This window comes from Schistocerca piceifrons, chromosome 3, assembly GCF_021461385.2.
Source record: "Schistocerca piceifrons isolate TAMUIC-IGC-003096 chromosome 3, iqSchPice1.1, whole genome shotgun sequence".
NCBI lineage: Eukaryota > Metazoa > Arthropoda > Insecta > Orthoptera > Acrididae > Schistocerca > Schistocerca piceifrons.
Window position 1 is genome coordinate 70103792 of NC_060140.1, and position 20073 is coordinate 70123864.

The following is a 20073-nucleotide window of genomic DNA, read 5'->3' on the forward strand; positions in this document are numbered from 1 at the left end:
TGGACGGCGCAGATTGTGAAATATCTTACAGCTTAAAGCAGTATAAATTTGAAAACTGAATAAATCACGGAATACTGTAGATAGAGAGGTACAAACTGACACACATGCTTGGAATGACATGGGGTTTTATTAGAACCAAAAAAATACAAAAGTTCAAAAAAGTCCGACAAATGGTGCTTCATCTGATCAGAATAGCAATAATTAGCATAACAAAGTAAGATAATGCAAAGATGATGTTCTTTACAGGAAATGCTCAATATGTCCACCATCATTCCAAACAATAGCTGTAGTCGAGGAATAATGTTGTGAACAGCACTGTAAAGCATGTCCGGAGTTATGGTGAGGCATTGGCGTCGGATGTTGTCTTTCAGCATTCCTAGAGATGTCGGTCGATCACGATACACTTGCGACTTCAGGTAACCCCAAAGGCAATAATCGCACGGACTGAGGTCTGGGGACCTAGGAGACCATGCATGACGAAAGTGGCGGCTGAGCACACGATCATCACCAAACGACGCGCGCAAGAGATCTTTCACGCGTCTAGCAATATGGGGTGGAGCGCCATCCTGCATAAACATCTACGTTCCACCAGGTGTTTATCAGCCAGGCTGGGGATGATGCGATTCTGTAACATATCGGCGTACTTCTCACCCGTCACGGAAGCAGTTACAAAACTAGAATCACGCATTTCCTTGGAGAAAAAAGGCCCGATAACGGTAGATGTGGTAAATCCAACCCATACCGTGACTTTCTCGTCGTACAGTGGAGTTTCCACGACAGTTCTAAGATTTTCGGTAGCCCAAATTCTGCAGTTGTGGGCATTGACACACCCTCGGAGCGTGAAATGGGCCTCGTCGGTCCACAACACGTTACTCAACCAATCTTCATCTTCCGTATCTTTTGAAACGCCCACACCGCAGATGCCCTCCGCTTCACTAAATCGCCAGGTAACAGTTCAAGATGCCGATGGATTTTGTGCGGATAGCATCGTAGAGTACGCCTAAGTGCCAACCAAACAGTAGTGTATGGAATGCCGGTGTGACGTGCGACTGCACGAGCGCTGACTTCCCCGTGCATAGACGAACCCGCTACAGTCTCCATTTCTTCCTGAACTATCTCAGCAGCATTACGCCTTGTGCTCGGTCGGCCACTACGGGGTCTATCGTCTAAACAACCCGTGGCTTCGGAACTTCGAAATCATTCTCGCCACAGCTGCATTTGTCAACGGACCTTTACCCGTTCGAATCCCCTTCCTATGGCGATAGGACCGTAACGCTGGACTAGCACATTCCCCATTCCGATAATACAGCTTTACTAAAAGCGCCTTTTCAGGTAACGTCAACATGCTGCGACTGCTGTCGCGTCTGATTCTCTCTCTCATTACAGCTCCTTTTATACACGATTGTCATGCGCAGTCACTGACGTTTTGCTGTCCAGCGCCATCTGTCGGACGTTTTGTGAACTATTCTTTTTTTTTATTTTTTTTATTTTTTTTTTATTGTTCTAATAAAACTCCATGTCAAATGGTTCAAATGGCTCTGAGCACTATGAGACTTAACTTCTGAGGTCATCAGTCGCGTAGAACTTAGAACTAATTAAACCTAACTAACCTAAGGACATCACACACATCTATGCCCGGCAGGATTCGAACCTACGACCGTAGCGGTCGCTCGGCTCCAGACTGCAGCGCCTAGAAACGCACGGCCACTCCGGCTGACAACTCCGTGTCATTCCAAGCATGTGTGTCAATTTTTACCTCTATATCTACATTATTCCGTGGTTTATTAAGTTTTCAAAGTTATACTGACTTTTTGATCAGCCGGTATATCGACATTACTTTTGGAAAAAATATCAGTGTATCGATATTTTATCAGTAGCCTGAGTGTGAACCCGGCAACGTGGCTCATGCTAGCTGCTCGAGCTCAGTCCGCCATTGGCTGGCTTCCTGTGACCGCTAGGCAACGAAGAGCCGCTACTGGGCCGTCAACGCCTAAGACTCGTCTCCCAGACTATACGAGTGGGAAGCGACCCGGGGACTCCCGGGCAGCTGCCACACTCACACACGTGCAAGCGGTGAAAAAGAGAGAGCGAGAGACAGAGAGAGAGAGAGAGAGAGAGAGAGAGAGAGAGATGAGAGAGCGTGCGCGCGCTGCAGCCGTGACGTCAACGGCGGCAGGTCCTTCCCCTGCGCCAACCTGTTGCCGGTCACCTACATCCCGCGAGTGGCTGGCTGATTCTCGGAAAGCGGCGCGAGCCGGCAGGTGGGAGCGGCTAATATTAGCTGGCGTGCGTCAGGGCGGCCAGGGCTCGGCTACCGCTAGTCCGCCTCCGAGTGTGGCCGGACCGCCGGACCAGACTGGGGAACGAAATACCAGCGCGGGATTTACGCGGCGTGACGCCGGCGGTGCCGCGCGAGGCGGGTTGACGCGCCAGTGGAGGGGCAGGCTGCGTGCACCGGGGGCCGGTGGGGGGTAGGGGGCGGGCTGCTGCTGCATTCTCTGCTGCGGTCGGTCACTTAGTATATAGCGGCGGCCGGCACGTGGTCCGCGGCAGTGGTCGGCTGCGAGGCGCCGCCAGAACGTCGCGTCGGGGCTATCTGGTCGCAGGCAGCGAGGGAGCAGAGGACGCAGCGTAGCACGCAGCCGAGGAGACCGCGACCAGCACACCGTGTCACAGGGTACGTAGCGCCAGTACCGAAGAGCTCAGCAGACTGTGCCAGCCGTAGGCACCGTGTCCCGGCAAACGCCCAGCACCACGTCAGATCCGCCGGCGAACAAGCAACCCCGTGGTGCTTTGAAAAGAACTCTGCAGGCTATACCGTCGAACTGTCGTTTCAGTGTTGTTAAAATCTTACAATGTTTGCCCGTCTTGACTGCAGTAACACCTGCAGCTCCGTGAGAAGCAGTGGTTCTCGGAGTGCTAGTGAAACAGACTGATGCTTGTATCCTCTACGAGGATACGAAGTGTGGCACTTTTCTGGTACAAGCTCCAATAAAGAGATCGCCGGCATTGTCCATGTTGTCATCAAATGGATCACGACAGACCTACATCACTGGGGTAAACATTTAAGACTGGACAACGTAAATTCATTGCGACACTGCTGTTGTGGTCTTCAGTTCTAAGACTGCTTTGGTGCAGCTCTCCATGCTACTCTATACTGTGAAGTCTCTTCATCTCCGAATAACTACCCGACACCTACATCCATTTGAACCTGCTTACGGATTTCATCCATTGGTCTCCTACAATTTTTACCACCACAAACTTCTCTCTAATACCAAATTACAATTTCTTGATGCCACAGGATATGTCTTATTATCCCATCTCTGCGTTTAGTCAAGTTGTATCATAAATTTGTTTTCCCCTCCATTTGACTCAGCATATCTTCACAGTTTACACGGGTACGCACCTGATCTTCAGCATTCTTCTCCAGCACCACATTTCAAAAGTTTGGCTTTCCTTTTTGTCTGAATCGCTTATCGTAGACGTTTCACTTCCGTATAAGGCTACACTCGAGACAAATACCTTCAGAAAAGACTTCATAACGCCCTACGTTAACACATTTCATCAGAAACACTTTTCTTGCTATTTCCCTCTCTTCTTCGCTATTCATCGGTTATATTGCTACCCAAATAGCAACATTCATCTACTACTTTTAGTGTATCATTTTCTCGTCTAATTACCTCAACTTAGCCTAATTTAATTCGACTACATTCAATTATTTTCTATTTTTGCTGATGTTCATTCACTGACACTCAGACATGATATCACTCCGCGCGCGTGTGTGTGTTTGTGTGTGTGTGTGTGTGTGTGTGTGTGTGTGTGTGTTTGTGTAAACGCTTTTGTGTAAAAAAATTTTGAAAAATTATTATAATATTGTGCCGTAGAAAATTAGTAATATTTAGCAAACATACTGCAGTCCAAAAATGTCTGTAGTACTTCATAACCTTTCGCTGCTAACTACATTAACAATTCGGTAGTTGTATTGCTAGTGAACCAAAGTCCTTTAGCAGACGTCTCGCAGGAAAATTTCCTAGAACCACGGCAAATATGATTGTCAAAGTGGTACGATTAGGTGACCTGACGATTGTGTCTCGATCTGACGCCGAAATACCGTGCCACCTGACATCAGTGAATGCAGCTGCACAGTCTTCGAAACTAGCGCGACGTCTTATACACGTGAAATGCAGTCATCGCCGAAGTACCGCGACAGATAGAAATAGCGAGATTCTAAATGAGAAAAACACCTCTCGTTAGCAAGCTTGTGAAATAAACTGCCAGCATTTGTTCCGGTTAAACCCAGCGATCGCGATAAAGCTTTAACATAACTACTTTTCTGGAGAATGTCGATGGTTATGATGCTTTCACCTGTATAGTAATTCTCTTGGAGCGGCTGTTATGCTTCACACACTTTATGAGCAAATTGCTTCGCTTGCAGATGTCGTGATACCTCGAACAAATTTCATTCGTCCTTACACTAATCGATTTCTGTTATAATTTCTCTGATTTTAAGAGCTCTGTCTGACAGCGCCGTATATCTAAGACTGTGACTTAGCTCTGAAGATAGTCTTGGACAGATAAAAAAAGATTTTAATGTCGACGTCACTGTTATTAAAGATGTAGTTCGGAGATACAATAGAATGACTGGACTGGAACCCACTATCACCCGAATACAAGACCCAGTATTGGATCTCTGCCATCGAGGGATTGAGATAAGAGCAATTGTTCATGTGATGCGCAACGCCCTTCATAGGATTTGATTTCTGCAATGCTATCACAGTGAAAAGCAAATCGGCACCGATCTCATAGGTTCTTGACCTGACCTCTCAAGCAGGTGTATCATATTGTGGGGCGAAAGTGTCATCGGCGATTTCTTTTACATTTCTCACCATCTGTCTGAGCGAAGGGAATGAGTAAAACGAATTAAAAGGCTGTCGGAATGTTCCTCTTCCAATGAACTTCATCTTGTGATTCTTTACAGAGGGGTGGGAAGAAGGGGTGAGAAGGGGGGGGGGACTCAAGTCATTATAGCAAGCTTTGATTTTTCTTAGTTTACTATATTTCCTCATCGTAACAGCAAACTGAGAGCTAAAATCACACAAAGATAAATTTATCATCCTGGCTAAGTTTCCCGTTTTCGATTTTACCTACTATGATTCTCCTTGCAAAGTTATTTCCCTGTTATTCTCCAAAAGACTTTTTGCTGTGACATTTGCTGTCAATAGCTCAACACTATCTGACCAACTAGCCCTCAAAGTAGCCAAGGCCGCTAACGCATGTCATTCCGGTGGTGTGCGATTCACCGACCGACCTTGATTCTTACGTCGGTCCCAGCGCCACAGCGTAGGCAACCCATCTGTCATCTATGCGTAGCGGGTGCTCGAATTAAGCGGCGTCTGACAGTTCAACGCAGTAACTCTTGCGCTATCCATCATTGCAGAGTGGTGTGCACCGATGTAGACAGCTGCGTGATACGTTCTGAGCAGAGACAGATAGAGAATAGTTTGCGGCTTCGTCAGCGTGCTCTCTGTCTCCATTCAACACCACACTCTGCAGCTGTTCTCTACTCTGAGAACTGGCAATGCTGGCGTTTTCATTACAGAGGGCATAAAATACTGGTAAATGCAATGTTATCACTCATTAACGTAATATTTTTTGTGTTGTTTCATGTGGGCCATAATGGACACTGCACTAACACCATAGTAGTCACCAAATACGCAGTAACACAAAGCTAAATATATTTCTTCCACAGCAGTGACTTTTCTTCATTACCACTTGGGCCTTCTTCGAAGAACGTTCAGCTTATACTTTTCAGTTTCCTACCTTTTCTCCTAGCAAGACCTCTTCATGTTTTAACTCTTAGTCTGCCTCCAGCAGCCAGTTAGGGTCCTTTGCTGCTTCTCTGGTTTCCTGATCTCTATGTCCCCAGTTTTAAAACATCTCCATTTCTGAAAGTTATTTTATCTCTTCCTTCCTTTCATAGACCAGCCGCACTTGTAATTGAACTTGCTGCTATCTGGATAGAACTTCTATTCTCTCCACCAGTTTTTACCCTTAGATCAGTTACGACATTCTCTCTGCTGCTTCGTTATTCAACTCACAAATTAATTCATTTTCCATACGGAAAATTTTTCTTCTAGCGTACCAGCAATAGCCTGTAGAATCATTCATAGCGTTCACTCCATTATACCCCCCCCCCCCCCCGGTCCTCTCAGTATCCACACTGCCGTTGCGTATCTGTTTTACTGCATCGCTCCGTAAGCTTCCCTTATTTTGTTTTGATCGGCCTGCCACAATCTCTACAACTTTCCATGTGGCCTCCTGCTATGCCGCAGTGTGCATAGCTGCCGTTCCTCCGGTCGTCCTTCGCCTTATAATCGCTGCTTTATTTGGTTTGCATTTGTCTCACAGCCACCTCAGCTTTCTGCTTGTCACGTGTTTCGTAAAGCACCAGTTTGAGAACACCCAGTAGCTACTCGCCCAGCCACGTGCGTCCTTTTTTCCGATACCGCAGCGTTACGGAAGCCAAGTATACTCCTTCTGCTTTCGTAACGCTGTCCATGAAGAAACACGAGAGCACATCGTGACGTAACAATTATTTCCGTGTGCTGAATTTCGGCTAACGACCTCTTCTAATAAGCAGTTGGCTTGCAAAACATGAACTTATTATTTCTATAGTCGAATCGTTAGCGAGAAAAAATACTTTCCACTATTGCGTTCAGAGTTCTGGTACGACGTCTTTTTAAAAATAAATAAATCGGGGCACTAGTGAAGTTAATAATGAAAACTGCATCAATGAGTGGCTTGCATTTCAATGGGTGTTTAAGTTTACCAACTCGTCAAAGCATTTCAAAATCCTGTACAACTCTTTCTGCGGAGCTATCATCTATTAGGGAAGAGAGCAGCAAGCTATCTGAATAGCTAGCCTGTTTAGTACACAACGTAGACGTACGCACGAGAACCTAGGAAGTACTCCAAGACTTCAGTTCTTCACAGATCTTCACCTAACAGTCTGCGTGAAGATAGTTTACCCTTCCGAAAATTACAGTCCTATATATTCACTTAACATTGACCATTATCATAATTTAATAATGGTAGACGGTGTTAACGATGAATTATTGGGACAAAAATGATTGCTGCGACACAAATGTAGGTTTTTTGTATACAGCATTGAACAGCTCAGTGATTGCATCTTTCTTTGGCACCGCACACAACTCTGCTGTGATGACTTTGTTTTGTTAAGTAATAGTGAACTGGATCATGGAAGGTACAATAATTGCTAATGAAACTGGCACATTACTACGGATGTGCCACTAACACGTTATACAACGCTCAGTTACAGGCTAAGGTATAACAACATTGGACCATAATAATGATAAATATTATCATTATTACGGTCGTAAATCTCTGTCGCTTATACACGATATTTCAGCCAATCGCTGTGCTTTCTGTAGTCGGTGATTCTCCTGGGCTTTAGTCCACAAATATGACTCTTCAAACTCTTTAGCAACGACGCAGACGTATAGAGGGCTTCGAATTACTTATGGCAAATTAAGCCCGTAGTCTTCCTCTGTAAAATGTGCAAGTCCACAAATTACAGTGGTCTTGATACCCAGGCTCGACAATGCAAAAACTTATGATGGATGCCGCTATCGACAGATACATATCTGCCACTTCGTTCTTGTAGAACACTGGTTAGCTTGAAATGGTGAAATAAATAACGTGTAAATCCATATCAGTGTCAGAGCAGCATGATTTGAGCCCAGTTACTGACGAATGCGCATCTGTCTTAATAACTGCACCGGATCAACTCTCATATGTTCTGTAAGAACACTACTCAGTAAATTGCACTCATAAAGATTTTGAACACTTTAGAGCAGGTACTTTTTCCTTTCCATTTAACGTAAGTTAACAGTTCAGTCAGGTGTTTTGCAGACACAGAAAAAGAATATATTTGACACATAGTACGAGGGCTATTCGGAAAGCAAGGTCCGATGGGTAGTGAAATGGAAACCACTGTAAAAAATCAAAAATGTTTTATTTGCAACAGTTTGCTACAACTTCCAGCCACTTATCTACGTAGTCGTCGTTCCGATTAGACACCTCTCGTAGCGTTATACCAACTTTCCAACACCATCGTCATTGGAAGGTAGCTGCCTGTGCTTTCCGACAATTCCCTACGCTGGTCTGTAGCTCGTTATCTGTGCCAGAAGGTTGTCTCCACAGACAGCGTTTCATGTGAGCAGAGAAGAACCTCACGAGGAGCCAATTATGGGCTTTATTGTGCGTGATCAAACATTTCCCATAGGAAACGCTGCAGGAGCACCTTCATTGTCCCTGCAGATTGCGGCTGAGAATTGTCATGTAGCATGAAAATTTATGTTACGTGGGTAGAATAGCTTCAGGCGAAATCTTTCAGCAGAGCCTCCTACTTGGCGGCAGACACTACTTTCTAGCCATCTTTACGTTCTCACTGTGAGCTCAGGACTGAAAGGAGCGACGGCCGCGATCGACAGGCCTACTAAAAACTTTACCCAACACATCTGTGCAAAGCTTCATCTAATTTTCAATGTCGTTTCCTTTTCGCGCCCGATCGGATCCTACTTTCTGAATACCCCTCGTATTTAAACATTAGAATTAATGACAGTATCCAGACACTTCTTTCATAATGACATATCTCCAAAATGAATATCGTAGAAAATAAGACGACATCTAGTAATGTCAATTTTTGTCACTGGAAGTACATCCTTTTTTTTTTTCAGCGCGACACTTGAACTCAATTACCCTGACCCAAAATCCAAAGACACGTCTACATATATAAATCCAATAACGCCAACATCACAATACTGTTACCTAGAGAATTATGCCAACGTCATTCATCGTTCCTTCCTCACAGTCATAAATAGTCTCCTCAATAACCAAATTCGTGAATGGGTCAAATCCATGTAACATGCCGTCCGTCATTTAGTTCAGAAGAAGGCTTCTTTCCATGAAGTTCTCCATTTCTGTTGGATGTGTTCTGCTCATTTTGCAAGAAAATATTCTTCAATGAACAAATCGTCAATTCCAGCAAAATATACTCTGTACTTGCAATTTGCCGCACATTTTCACTCGACATTGTACTTTACCTTGAAGCTTCACCGCCTCATAAAAGAAAAGTTCAGTGGGAGCATAGCCCCGGTTCAAAGAGAGCGATCATTTTGTAGGCATCTCGGTAACACTGTAATGACCTGACTACCTCTGAGTCGGTAAACGCTCTCTTCTCCGCTGGCACGGTGTTCCGTGTCGAGGTCGTGCATCGCCAAGGAAGCCGTGGCCCAACCCGGTTACATCATAATACGCGGCCTATTGCGCCTTCTGACCGCCGCCTCCAAGGACCTGCTCCTGTGCTTCAGTTACATCTTTAGTGGTCTGCGTTCCAGATTATGATTTTGGACGCGACAGAGCCGAAAAATAAATATATGAAATACAACCAAAACAGTCGGAGCGACGGAATATTACAGGAGTGGCGGTGTGTCCTACATATCTACTATGTTCCAAGAAACGCAGGACAGCTTGAACGGGTCAAGGCTGCAGGCAGAAACTTAACAGCTGTAACCAGAGATACAATCTATGGAGTTCCGACCACGCTTCCTTGGGTAGATAACAACCACGTCGCTGTCTCTATCACAATTCCAGGACTGAAACATGCAACGAAAACTTGTTGAATAACCTAATCGTATTTTTCTTCCATGTTCTGACAAGAATGGTGCCATGCGCTTTTGCAGTGAGCCAGGGAGTTTTCTTTCGTTGCCTCGTCTTTACATGAGACTGATATCAAACTGTGTGAAGTATCATCAGACTAAAAAAACGCTTTTTTATTATCATTAATGAATGGAACTCGTTTTCCATACAAATGTTGTGTATGATATTACAACGAAATCGACCAAAGAACATGCGTCAGAAATAGGTTTGGGTAGTGTTCTCCATAGTTTGTCATAAAATGTTAGTGGTGAAGCCAAAATACGGTGAAAGAAATTACTTCGCACGTACTGAACGCCGGTCCCTTTTTATTAACATTGGTGACTTCGATGAGCGAATAGAACACGAACCTTTAGTAAATTTAGATCTCGATTTTTACGGTTTCGGCCGATAAAGGCGCGTCTTCATTCACAAAGAAAGCAACTATGTTACTCAACACATGCGAGATTTTTAGAGGACGTCACTGAGGAACATAGAGGAAAAAGCATGGCAGAGGCATTTTTTAGTAAACCAATTTGCAGCCGGTATTCTGTCGACACTGTTCTCCGTTGTTTTATCACATGAGTATTTCTCTGCTGTGAGGTCTGAAATTAACGTGCCTTATACAAACCAGGTTTCATAGAAGTACCTGCAATATAACGCTTTTTTAACTGTACTAATGAACTGAACTTGTTGAACTTGTGTCCCCAAGAAATCTTGAGTATATTGTTTTTAACGAAATCGGCCAAAGAAGAATCATTGTTTTTAACACGCGTCAGAGATAGATTATGGTACTGATATTCTATAATTCATCATAAAATGCTAGATCTGAAGCCATAATACAATAAAAGAAGTTTATTCGGACGTACTGAACGCGGGTTCATTAACATAACTTCAGCGACTTCGATGAGTGGATAGAACACGAACTTCTGATACATTTTGTTTTCAGCCGATATGGGCGCGTCTTAATTCGCAAGGAAGAATATAGTTATGTTACTGAAAGAATCTGAGAGTTTTAGTAGAGGTTAGTGAGGAACAAACAGCCTATAGCATTTGGTGTTGGCGCGTTGCAGGTGCAGCCATGTCCAGAACGTGTTTGTCGGTCGCAGCCGTGGTGCTGCTGGCGCTCTTCGCGAACACGTCTTCCACGCCCACGAAGCAGCGGCCCAACATTATCATCATGCTGGCCGATGATCTGGTAAGTATTTGCTCCACGATTGTTTTCATGGTCCGCTGCAGACCAGAAATTGCCTCACAGCACCCAGGTATAAATTCCCTCAAAATATTAGCAACAGATCCACAATCTGCAGCTAATTTTACTTCGGTTTTGTAATGATATTCACGACGTAGACTACGCTCGTTGGAATGAATTGTGCTTCTATCTATGTAGTCCATTACATTAAACTTTTTTAGATCCTTTTAAGTGGTGGTGGTGGTGGTGGTGGTTAGTGTTTAACGTCCCGTCGACAACGAGGTCATTAGAGACGGAGCGCAAGCTCGGGTTAGGGAAGGATTGGGAAGGAAATCGGCCGTGCCCTTTCAAAGGAACCATCCCGGCATTTGCCTGAAACGATTTAGGGAAATCACGGAAAACCTAAATCAGGACGGCTGGAGACGGGATTGAACCGTCGTCCTCCCGAATGCGAGTCCAGTGTGCTAACCAGTGCGCCACCTCGCTCGGTGATCCTTTTAAGTCACACAACATGAAACATGTCTCGATGAAAGGATATGTCATGTTTCCATAATTCCGCTGATTGAAGCACGAACTTCATAATTACTGTTTGGTTTACCGACAACGTTAGACACTGTGGTAATGACATGGCACCGGTTTTTTTGAAACAAGCACATTTACAGTTGTCTAATTTTGCTGAACCGAAAACGAATAGTCCATTTGTTGGTCTTTGCAGCACGGAATATATCACAAAACTCAGAGTCCACTGCTGATTCTGCTGATTTTCTGTAAACGACATTAAGGATAAGGGGCTTATTCATACATTGTCTCTGACCAGAAATCCGAACAGCGTGTCATATCCTCTACAGCAACAGGAAATGGTCCAGGTTATTTCACTGGTACTGTTATTAAAACTCCTCATGTCCTCGACAGGCAGTCTGTCGAACTTGAGCACGTTTTATTATGGCTGAATGACGATTTACTAAGCTGACATGCTACGCGAAGCATTCTCACAAAAGGTAAAACAAGTATAATAGACTCTTCCACACATTTTGAGTAAGCTCTGTTCTCTTTTGATGAGGAATGACCGCTTTGCCATAACCGCCAGGCTCTACCTCGCAGCAAACTTTACAGCGCGATACTATCACGCATGTATTTGTGGATACACCGGCAGACCACACACCATCTCCACTGCAAGCAATGTAGAAAATTTCTTAGCAATAAACATCGTGGTTGAAGACAACATCGAACACAAGTAACGATTCATCATGACGCTGCATAAATTAAGGCTTTCTGCAGCATCTCCTTATTTCGTACTTTCTTTCACTTTACACCTCTTAATCGTCCATATCAGTACTCTTCGTGGAATGACTCTTGGGCAACCTCAGCTCGTTGTTCATGGTTTTTTTCCATTTAACAAAAAATTATACCGTAAACTGCTAGTACCTGGGGATATTTTCAGGCAGTTTTCTTTATCTTTCTTCTTTTCAGTGAAAAGTTGTCTTTACTCAGCTACCCTTAAGTGTAACTATACCCTCTTTACTCTCCCCACTATTCAGCTTTTCTCCATATAATCTCACTACCTGTGCAAAAGATTCGGCAAAAGCCTTCCTTCTCTCGATATTCATTAGGATGCTCAAGTACTATCTTCTTTCCAGTTTCCAATATGAACACGCGACAAAATAGTTGTATATCTTCCCTTTTATAGTCGCATTTGTCTTCGGACCAAATAAGAACATTCGAGTATTTGTAAGTTAATTTTTATATGTGTAAGCTTTGTTTACATTATCTCTCTCTCTCTCCCTCTCCGTTTCTATCTCTCTCTCTCTTTCTTTCTCTCTCTCTCTCTCTGTCTGTCTCTCTCTCTCTCTTTCTCTCTTTCTCTCTTTCCCTCTCTCCCTCCATCCCTCCTTTTGTCTGCCTGCTTCTCATACTGTGATAAGACCGTATAGATTTACGCTTTCGTGAATATAGTCTTATATTTAAAATTGTTACAAAATTTGATTTTCCTCACGAATAATATATTCCAGTTTCGATAAGGCCGAAGGTGGCGTGCACACAAAAGGTCATGATGTACTAGAAATTATCTAGTACTAACCCGGCATATTTTAATCCAACAAATATTCTTCCTCGCGCTCGACCAGCACAAGCTCCTCCCTGGCTGCTGGGGAGCACGCGCCTCTGCACCAGATTTCTCTCTCCTGAGAAGGGACCACATACGGGCCTGCGAGACGCCCTTGTCCCCGTTACATTTTTTGACAGTGACAGAACCAGCGGCTCGAAACAGTGTAAAAAAATGTAGAGTAACAGAATTGAGAGTAAAAGCTCACAGTGTCCATTTTATGGCACACTTTGCACTTTTACGACGGAGCACTATAAAACCACGGTGCCGTTCTGCACCGTTGGCCTTGGGATTATTGAGAAAACGTCTATCCTTGGGTTTACGGTCGGTTAACGGAGGAGGTTTAAAAGGCGTCGTGACTCAAGATACGGAAAAGGTGGGTGCAACGTACTACTCCGAATGAAACAGGAGTGAATCATCCGTTAACAAGTCACGCCGTATAGATAATCGCGAGTGGCATTGAAAACTTTTACAAGTATAGGAATGCACTTGAAGCTGCTGTACAACTTACGCACATGAATAACTGAATGTAATAACGTAATTAAGTAAGTAAATCGTAGTATAACAACTGGCAATGTAAATCGTTTTATTTCCAGTGTGATTTAACATCTTTCTGATAAGTGGAGATACAGGTCCAGTTAAAGTATAGGTCATTACATGTACTTGACTCCCAAAAGTGGCAAACGTGGTACACACAAGGCTGTAGTGAATAATCGTATACTAACAGAGTTCCTAAGAGCATTTACTGCGAAAGGAAAAGTTTGTGTTTCGAGACTTGTAACGACCCACACCTGTAATCAGGTTCATTACAGCGCAGTATCTCGGCACACGGTGAAACATTTATTTCGAACACAAATAGCTGAAAGATCGATGACGATACTGTAAACTTCTACCTAACGTAATCAAAACACACGAGCCCATCCTGAAATTACGATCAGTTGACTGATAAACTGCAAGATTTGTGGAAACAAATTAATGAATGACTCGGCGGTTCGCCAGTAGATACGATGAAAGAATGTACGCGGTGAAAAGCAAAGCATATGATCGATAAAAGTAACAAACGAATTTTTGGGAGGAACTGACATGGAGATTAGAGAGAACAAACGTTACACGATAGTGACATCACTCATCAATTTAATACTATTTGTCCCTATTCAATATTGCAATATATCTTGCTTGATCTTCCGACAATCCCGGTAGTTTCCAAAAGCACTTAGGATAAGATAACCTTCTTGTATAGTTCCTAATAGCGCTGGTTGTTTGCACCTGACTTTACCGTCTCGTCGCACGTGCAGGGTTGGAACGACGTGAGCTTCCACGGGTCCGACCAGATCCCGACGCCCAACATCGACGCGCTGGCCTACCACGGGGTGATCCTCAACAACCACTACGCGCCCGCACTTTGCACGCCATCCCGAGCAGCGTTGATGACCGGAAAATACCCTACGCATACCGGTAAGTTCACTATGGCATCCGTCCGCGACCGCGCTGGTGTGTTTGTGTGTGTGTGTGTGTGTGTGTGTGTGTGTGTGTGTGTGTGTGCCAACTAATGTTAAATGTATGTATTCATTCTAAGACCAAAAAATAGCCTGTCACTAATGCTAAATGTAAATATATACTGTAAGACAAAAAAAAGAAGGAATTATCCGAATAGGATGGAAATCGGTATGTGTGATGTAATTGTATAGGCAAACAAATGATTACAGTTTTCAGAAAAATTGGCCGATTTATTGAAGAGAAAAGTGAAAACGAATCCAGTGTAAAACCAGTTTCTCTCGAAGGGACAGGCAATCAATAAACGGTTTTTGAGCTTGAATTATCTATATAATGGCAGAATATCGTCTATGGAGAGATGCAGCGACTATTGATTAGCTATAGCTGATAATTTAGTTTACTCGTAGTTGCTATTTAATATAGGTGATTACCGGTTTCGACCGTTATAGCCCATCTTCAGATCTTTGCAGATTAAGTACAGAGTAATGCATCTACTTGACATGAAGCTGCGTATCGTGGAGAGGCTTGTAGTTCTGAGAAACTACGGTCCAAGAAGAGTCAGACAAAATTTTGTTTCCTCATGCATAAATTTAGCGAAATGACCACGATGAGAGAGTAGGAGAAATTATTGGTTATACGGGTGTTTACAGACAACCGTTTTTCCCAAGCATGCAAGAGGAGACTGGGACGGGGCGAGAGGGTTGGGAGGGAGGATGGGATTGAAGTGGTACGAGAAGTGACCTCCGTCACGCAGCATAAGGTGTATTGTGGACCATAGATGTAAACGCAGCCGAAGACATAAATGGCTCTGCACTATGGGACTTAACATCTGAGGTCATCAGTCCCCTAGACTTAGAACTACTTAAACCTAACTAACCTAAGGACATCACACACATCCATGCCCGAGGCAGGATTCGAACCTGCCACCGTAGCAGCAGTGCGGTTCCAGACTGAAGCGCCTAGAACCGTTCGGCCAAAACAGCCGGAGTCGAAGACATAAATGGAGATATATATGTAAATGTAGATGAAAGAAAAATCTACATCAGACATCAAAGTCACCCGCAGATGACTTTCCTCGGTCATCACTCCATTCCTAGAGGATACCATTAAATTAACACAGAATTTTTCATGCTTAACTAGCGCTAGGTGGCTCGAACTCTGAAGAAGACGAGATGCTTAACAGGAAATATATTAAATTGACGATGTAGCTGTTTCCTGTGGCGTGGTACTGAGGTGGTGTCTTTGGCAGGTATGCAGCACCTGGTGATTCTGGAGCCGGAGCCATGGGGCTTGCCGCTGAGCGAGAAGATCCTGCCGCAGCACCTGAAGCGCGCCGGGTACGCCACGCACGCCATCGGCAAGTGGCACCTCGGCTTCTTCAAGAAGGAGTACACGCCCACCTACCGAGGGTTCGACTCACACTTCGGCTACTGGAACGGCTTCCAGGACTACTACGACCACACTGTCAAGGCCACGGTAAGCGCGAGTCTTCAGCTGTATTTGCTGGCAGTCTCCTTCCACCAGTCTCAGCGTAGATCCAGCTATGCCTCTACCGCTTACTCTGCCAATGACCGAGACTCAAATCTCTCCCTGTGTATGCCACATTTACGTTTGCCACAATTTGATCGAGCCTCTTCAAACAACAGTCGGAGGGCTCCATTAAATATATGTCGATTCTCTTCCCCAAGCTTGACCAACTGAGAGAGCAATTATAAATAATTTTAACCCGTGACGATGTGGCTCATGGGTGTAGGACAGCATTTTATTATGTCTCTGTGCCCTTTCGGAAGAATATTCACTCTGGTTTATCACAGAGGTTTGTTTTTAATGCCATAAATGGTTGATGCTTGTAGAGAGTGATACACACAGTCCCATTATAAATGGTCTTAATTCATATTTAAATGCCGACATTATACGGTCACACACGCAAGACAGAAGATAGTATTGAAGGAGAAGCGCACAACAGTCAGTCGCATTCCCATTAGTTTTTATTTTGCATTTCCGCATGAATGGTCATCTTCAGTGCATTTCCGTTACAATTCAACAGGCTCGCGGCAGTTCATGTCACCATATGTTCTTACACGTATGTGTGATACACAGATATACATATAGGTGTACGGGATATACACCTGTAAGAACATATGGTGACATGAATTGCCGTCAGTCTGTTGAATTGAAACGAAAATCCACTGAATAGCCGAAATCTAGATTTGCAAGCATAATAAAAACTAATGAGATTGTGACTGACTGCTGTGTCCGTCTCCTTCTTTAAAACCTACGGTCGATCTGCACAACAGATCATGATGGAATCGAAGCTGGTTAGAAAATATTTGAACTGTTATTATGAGTAGCTTTAAGCCGATTCACTCCGGTAAGGTGTGACCTAGATTATTTATATTTGCCCATCATAACACTGATGCATTCGCACCATCCATTACGATGGAAAGTCAAAACGAGAAAGAGTGCTTCATCCTTAATGATCACACTGTCGGCGGTACATTAAGCATCTTACTTCCCACCAAAAATACTTCACTTCTTCTTCATCATAATCCACTTTCAGTAAGGCTTCCATTTAAATTAAGACTTTATAGAGTATGATATATTGTGTCAGTTCAGCAAACGAGAAAACTTTATACAGAAATAACTTGAGTAATTATGAAAATTCCTGGCAGAACTTAAGGTAGCTGCCTTGCAGCTGCAACTGCTGTGGAACCAGAAAACAGAAAGAATAGAAACAAAGAAAATAAAAGCTAAAAGATAAAATAAAATGTTGAAAGAGGAAAGTCGAAGAAAATATAAAAGAAGAAAAGGAAAAGAAATGAAAAATGAGAAAATATAAAGACAGAAAAGAAAAAAAAAGACAAAAATAAAAATAGTAGAAAAAGGTGGGAAAGCAACTACAAAAGAGGAAAACAAAAGAAAAGCAGAGGGAAAGAGAAAGGAAAATGAAAAGAGAAGGATAGAAGAGATAACAAAAAGAAGGAATAAAACGAAAAGAGAAAACAAACAAAGAAATGAAAAGAGAAAAAAAAGGTATAAAGAAAAGAGATGATAGGTTGATGGATGGGGTGAGGGACGCGTCATTTAGGGCTGTATGCTCCTCAACCAGTGTAACGGTAGCTTCCGCGTTTCCAGAACTCTCCGTTCGCGGGCTACGACATGCGGCGCAACATGAGCGTCGACTACAGTGCGGCGGGCAAGTACTCCACGGACCTGTACACGGACGAGGCGGTGTCCATCATCCGGCGCCACGACCAGTCGCGCGGCCCGCTCTTCCTCTACCTGGCGCACCTGGCGCCGCACACCGGCAACCAGGACAACCCCTTCCAGGCGCCCGACGAGGAGATCGCCAAGTTCCGCCACATCGAGGACCCGGAGCGGCGCGTCTACGCCGGTGAGCTACCCCCCACTTGCTGAAGCGTTCTCTGCATCACCCGCAACGCTCTCGCGTGTCTAACAGCCCTGTGCTTCTTTCCTGTTTACAGCTATGGTGTCACGCATGGACAAGTCGGTGGGTGATGTGATGGCTGCCCTGCGAGAGAGCAACATGCTGGACAACTCGATAATCGTCTTCATGTCAGACCACGGGGCGCCCACGCACGGCATCCACTCCAACAGAGGCTCCAACTGGCCGTTCAGAGGGGTGAGTACCGTCTGTTTCACTAATACAGCCCCAGCTGTACATTTTTGTCTGCTGCTTGATACCGCTTTACGTTAAACACAAGTCTGATTCATGTCCTAAGTTTATACCTCATAATCTGAAGATGATGGTTGTTGAAATGGTTCATTTCAAACGAAAGATAACAGTTACGTTAGAGGTTTTCCTGTTTATCACTGCAAGGTGATCTGCAGTTGTGGCTAAACTGACGGTGTCCTCTTGTGACGTGTTGCAGCAGAAGCACAGCCCCTGGGAAGGCGGGGTGCGCGCCGTCGCGGCTGTCTGGAGCCCGCTGCTGAAGAGGACCCAGAGGGTGTCCAACCAGCTGATGCACATGACCGACTGGCTTCCCACGCTCTACTCTGCAGCAGGTGAGCCCTCCTCTCCTTCCTGCCACTTCTGAACGTATCCGAACATCGCCGTAGTTGAGGTACTGGACTCGCAATCGCAAGGAACGAAGTCGGTACCACCAATCGGTCCTCCAGCCTCTTCCATAGTCTCCATACTAGCTTCAGGGGAGTGCCAGGTAGTTTTCTTAAAATAGCCCGGAGTCGATTTCTTCCCCCATCTTTCTCCAGTTCAGCTAAAGCTGTAGTAGGAATTAGTGTCCCATCACCAGTGAACTTACAAGAGCCAGGACGCATTCTCTGAGTAAGGATGTACGGAGACGGAATAGGGCTGTGTACTTTTACAAGCAATCGTCGCAACTTTTACCTCAAGCAACTTTGGGAAATCACAAAAAACCTACATCTGTATGGTCAGACGAGTAATTAAAGACCGATCCTCCTCAATGCGAGTCAGCGCCTTAACCCCTCTGGCATCTCACTCTGTTTGTGAATAATGTCAGTTCGTAATGCAGTCTGTGCTGAAAGGTGGATATGGATCGACTCCCCAAAAAGAAGTGTATTTAGTCGCAAAGAACTGAGTTCACATTAACCTTCCCATGGGTCGGCATATTAACTTTAAAACTTTGCCTATTCTTCTCTCATGTGTGATTATTTTAATCCTTTATCCATAATGAACATCATCATACCGCCGTTCATTAGTGATCTAGAATAAAAAGATGTATTTAAATAAGTCCAGAAAGGAAAGCTGAACAACATTTCTTTATTACTTCGGCAGGGCTCTTCTTCATTGTTCTAATGACCTCGATGTCGACGGGGCGTTAAACGCAAATCTTCCTTTCTTTTCAGTGAGCCCTTATGTACCAATATGTATTCATTGTGTCTCGGCGTCTGACTGTAAAAGGCAGACTAAAAATCCAAGTTTTCGGCATTCGATCTTCAGTCAATACTAGGATTTTCTTCTGCCATTTATCGCCTTAAAAAAAAAAAAAAAAAAAAAAAAAAAAAAACTCGTGGCAATGCCTCTGATATGTGGAGACAGCGAAGCTACACAGTGGTTTGGAGCCCATATTAAACTGTAGCTTCCCAGTATAACTAGCTGGCCGCTGTGGCCGAGCGGCTCTAGGCGCTTCAGTCCGGAACAGCGCTGCTGTTACGGTCGCAGGTTCGAATCCTGCCTCGGACATGGATGTGTGTGCTGTTCTTAGGTTAGTTAGGTTTAAGTAGTCTATGGGACTGATGGCCTAAGATGTTAAGTCCCATAGTGCTTAGAGCCATTTGAACCATTTTGAACCGGCATAACTGGCTGGGCCAGTTAGTGCAAAGCTAGAGGACGGAAGATCATTTCCAATATGACGCTGCCTAAAGACAATACAGTTTCCAGTCCTGCATCGATGCCCTGCGAATCGCTCTGAAATGTGTGACAGAGGATACTTTCCGTGCACTGTATAATCAGGTTTCTCCTCTTTCCAGTCACGGAAGGATGATGGGGAGAATGGATGGATGGTTGTACACCTGTGAGCGACATGCTACCTTGAACTCGCCGGTAGATTAAAACCGTCTCGGG

At 44.3% G+C, this 20073-nt stretch overlaps 1 protein-coding gene across 2 annotated transcripts in view; it reads left to right on the forward strand.

Moving 5' to 3' along the window:
- LOC124789497 (arylsulfatase J-like) overlaps positions 1-20073 on the forward strand; it is a 262072-nt gene that overhangs the window by 231334 nt on the left and 10665 nt on the right. The window contains exons 1-7 of one of the 2 annotated variants that reach the window (XM_047256880.1): positions 2539-2677; positions 10791-10915; positions 14306-14465; positions 15754-15980; positions 17640-17898; positions 17990-18147; positions 18398-18533. In XM_047256880.1, coding sequence (XP_047112836.1) covers positions 10799-10915; positions 14306-14465; positions 15754-15980; positions 17640-17898; positions 17990-18147; positions 18398-18533 — 1057 coding nt within the window. In that variant the 5' untranslated portion in view covers positions 2539-2677; positions 10791-10798. Of the gene's footprint in view, positions 1-2538; positions 2678-10790; positions 10916-14305; positions 14466-15753; positions 15981-17639; positions 17899-17989; positions 18148-18397; positions 18534-20073 lie in introns of those variants that run through there. The other variant, XM_047256881.1, reaches the window with a different exon arrangement.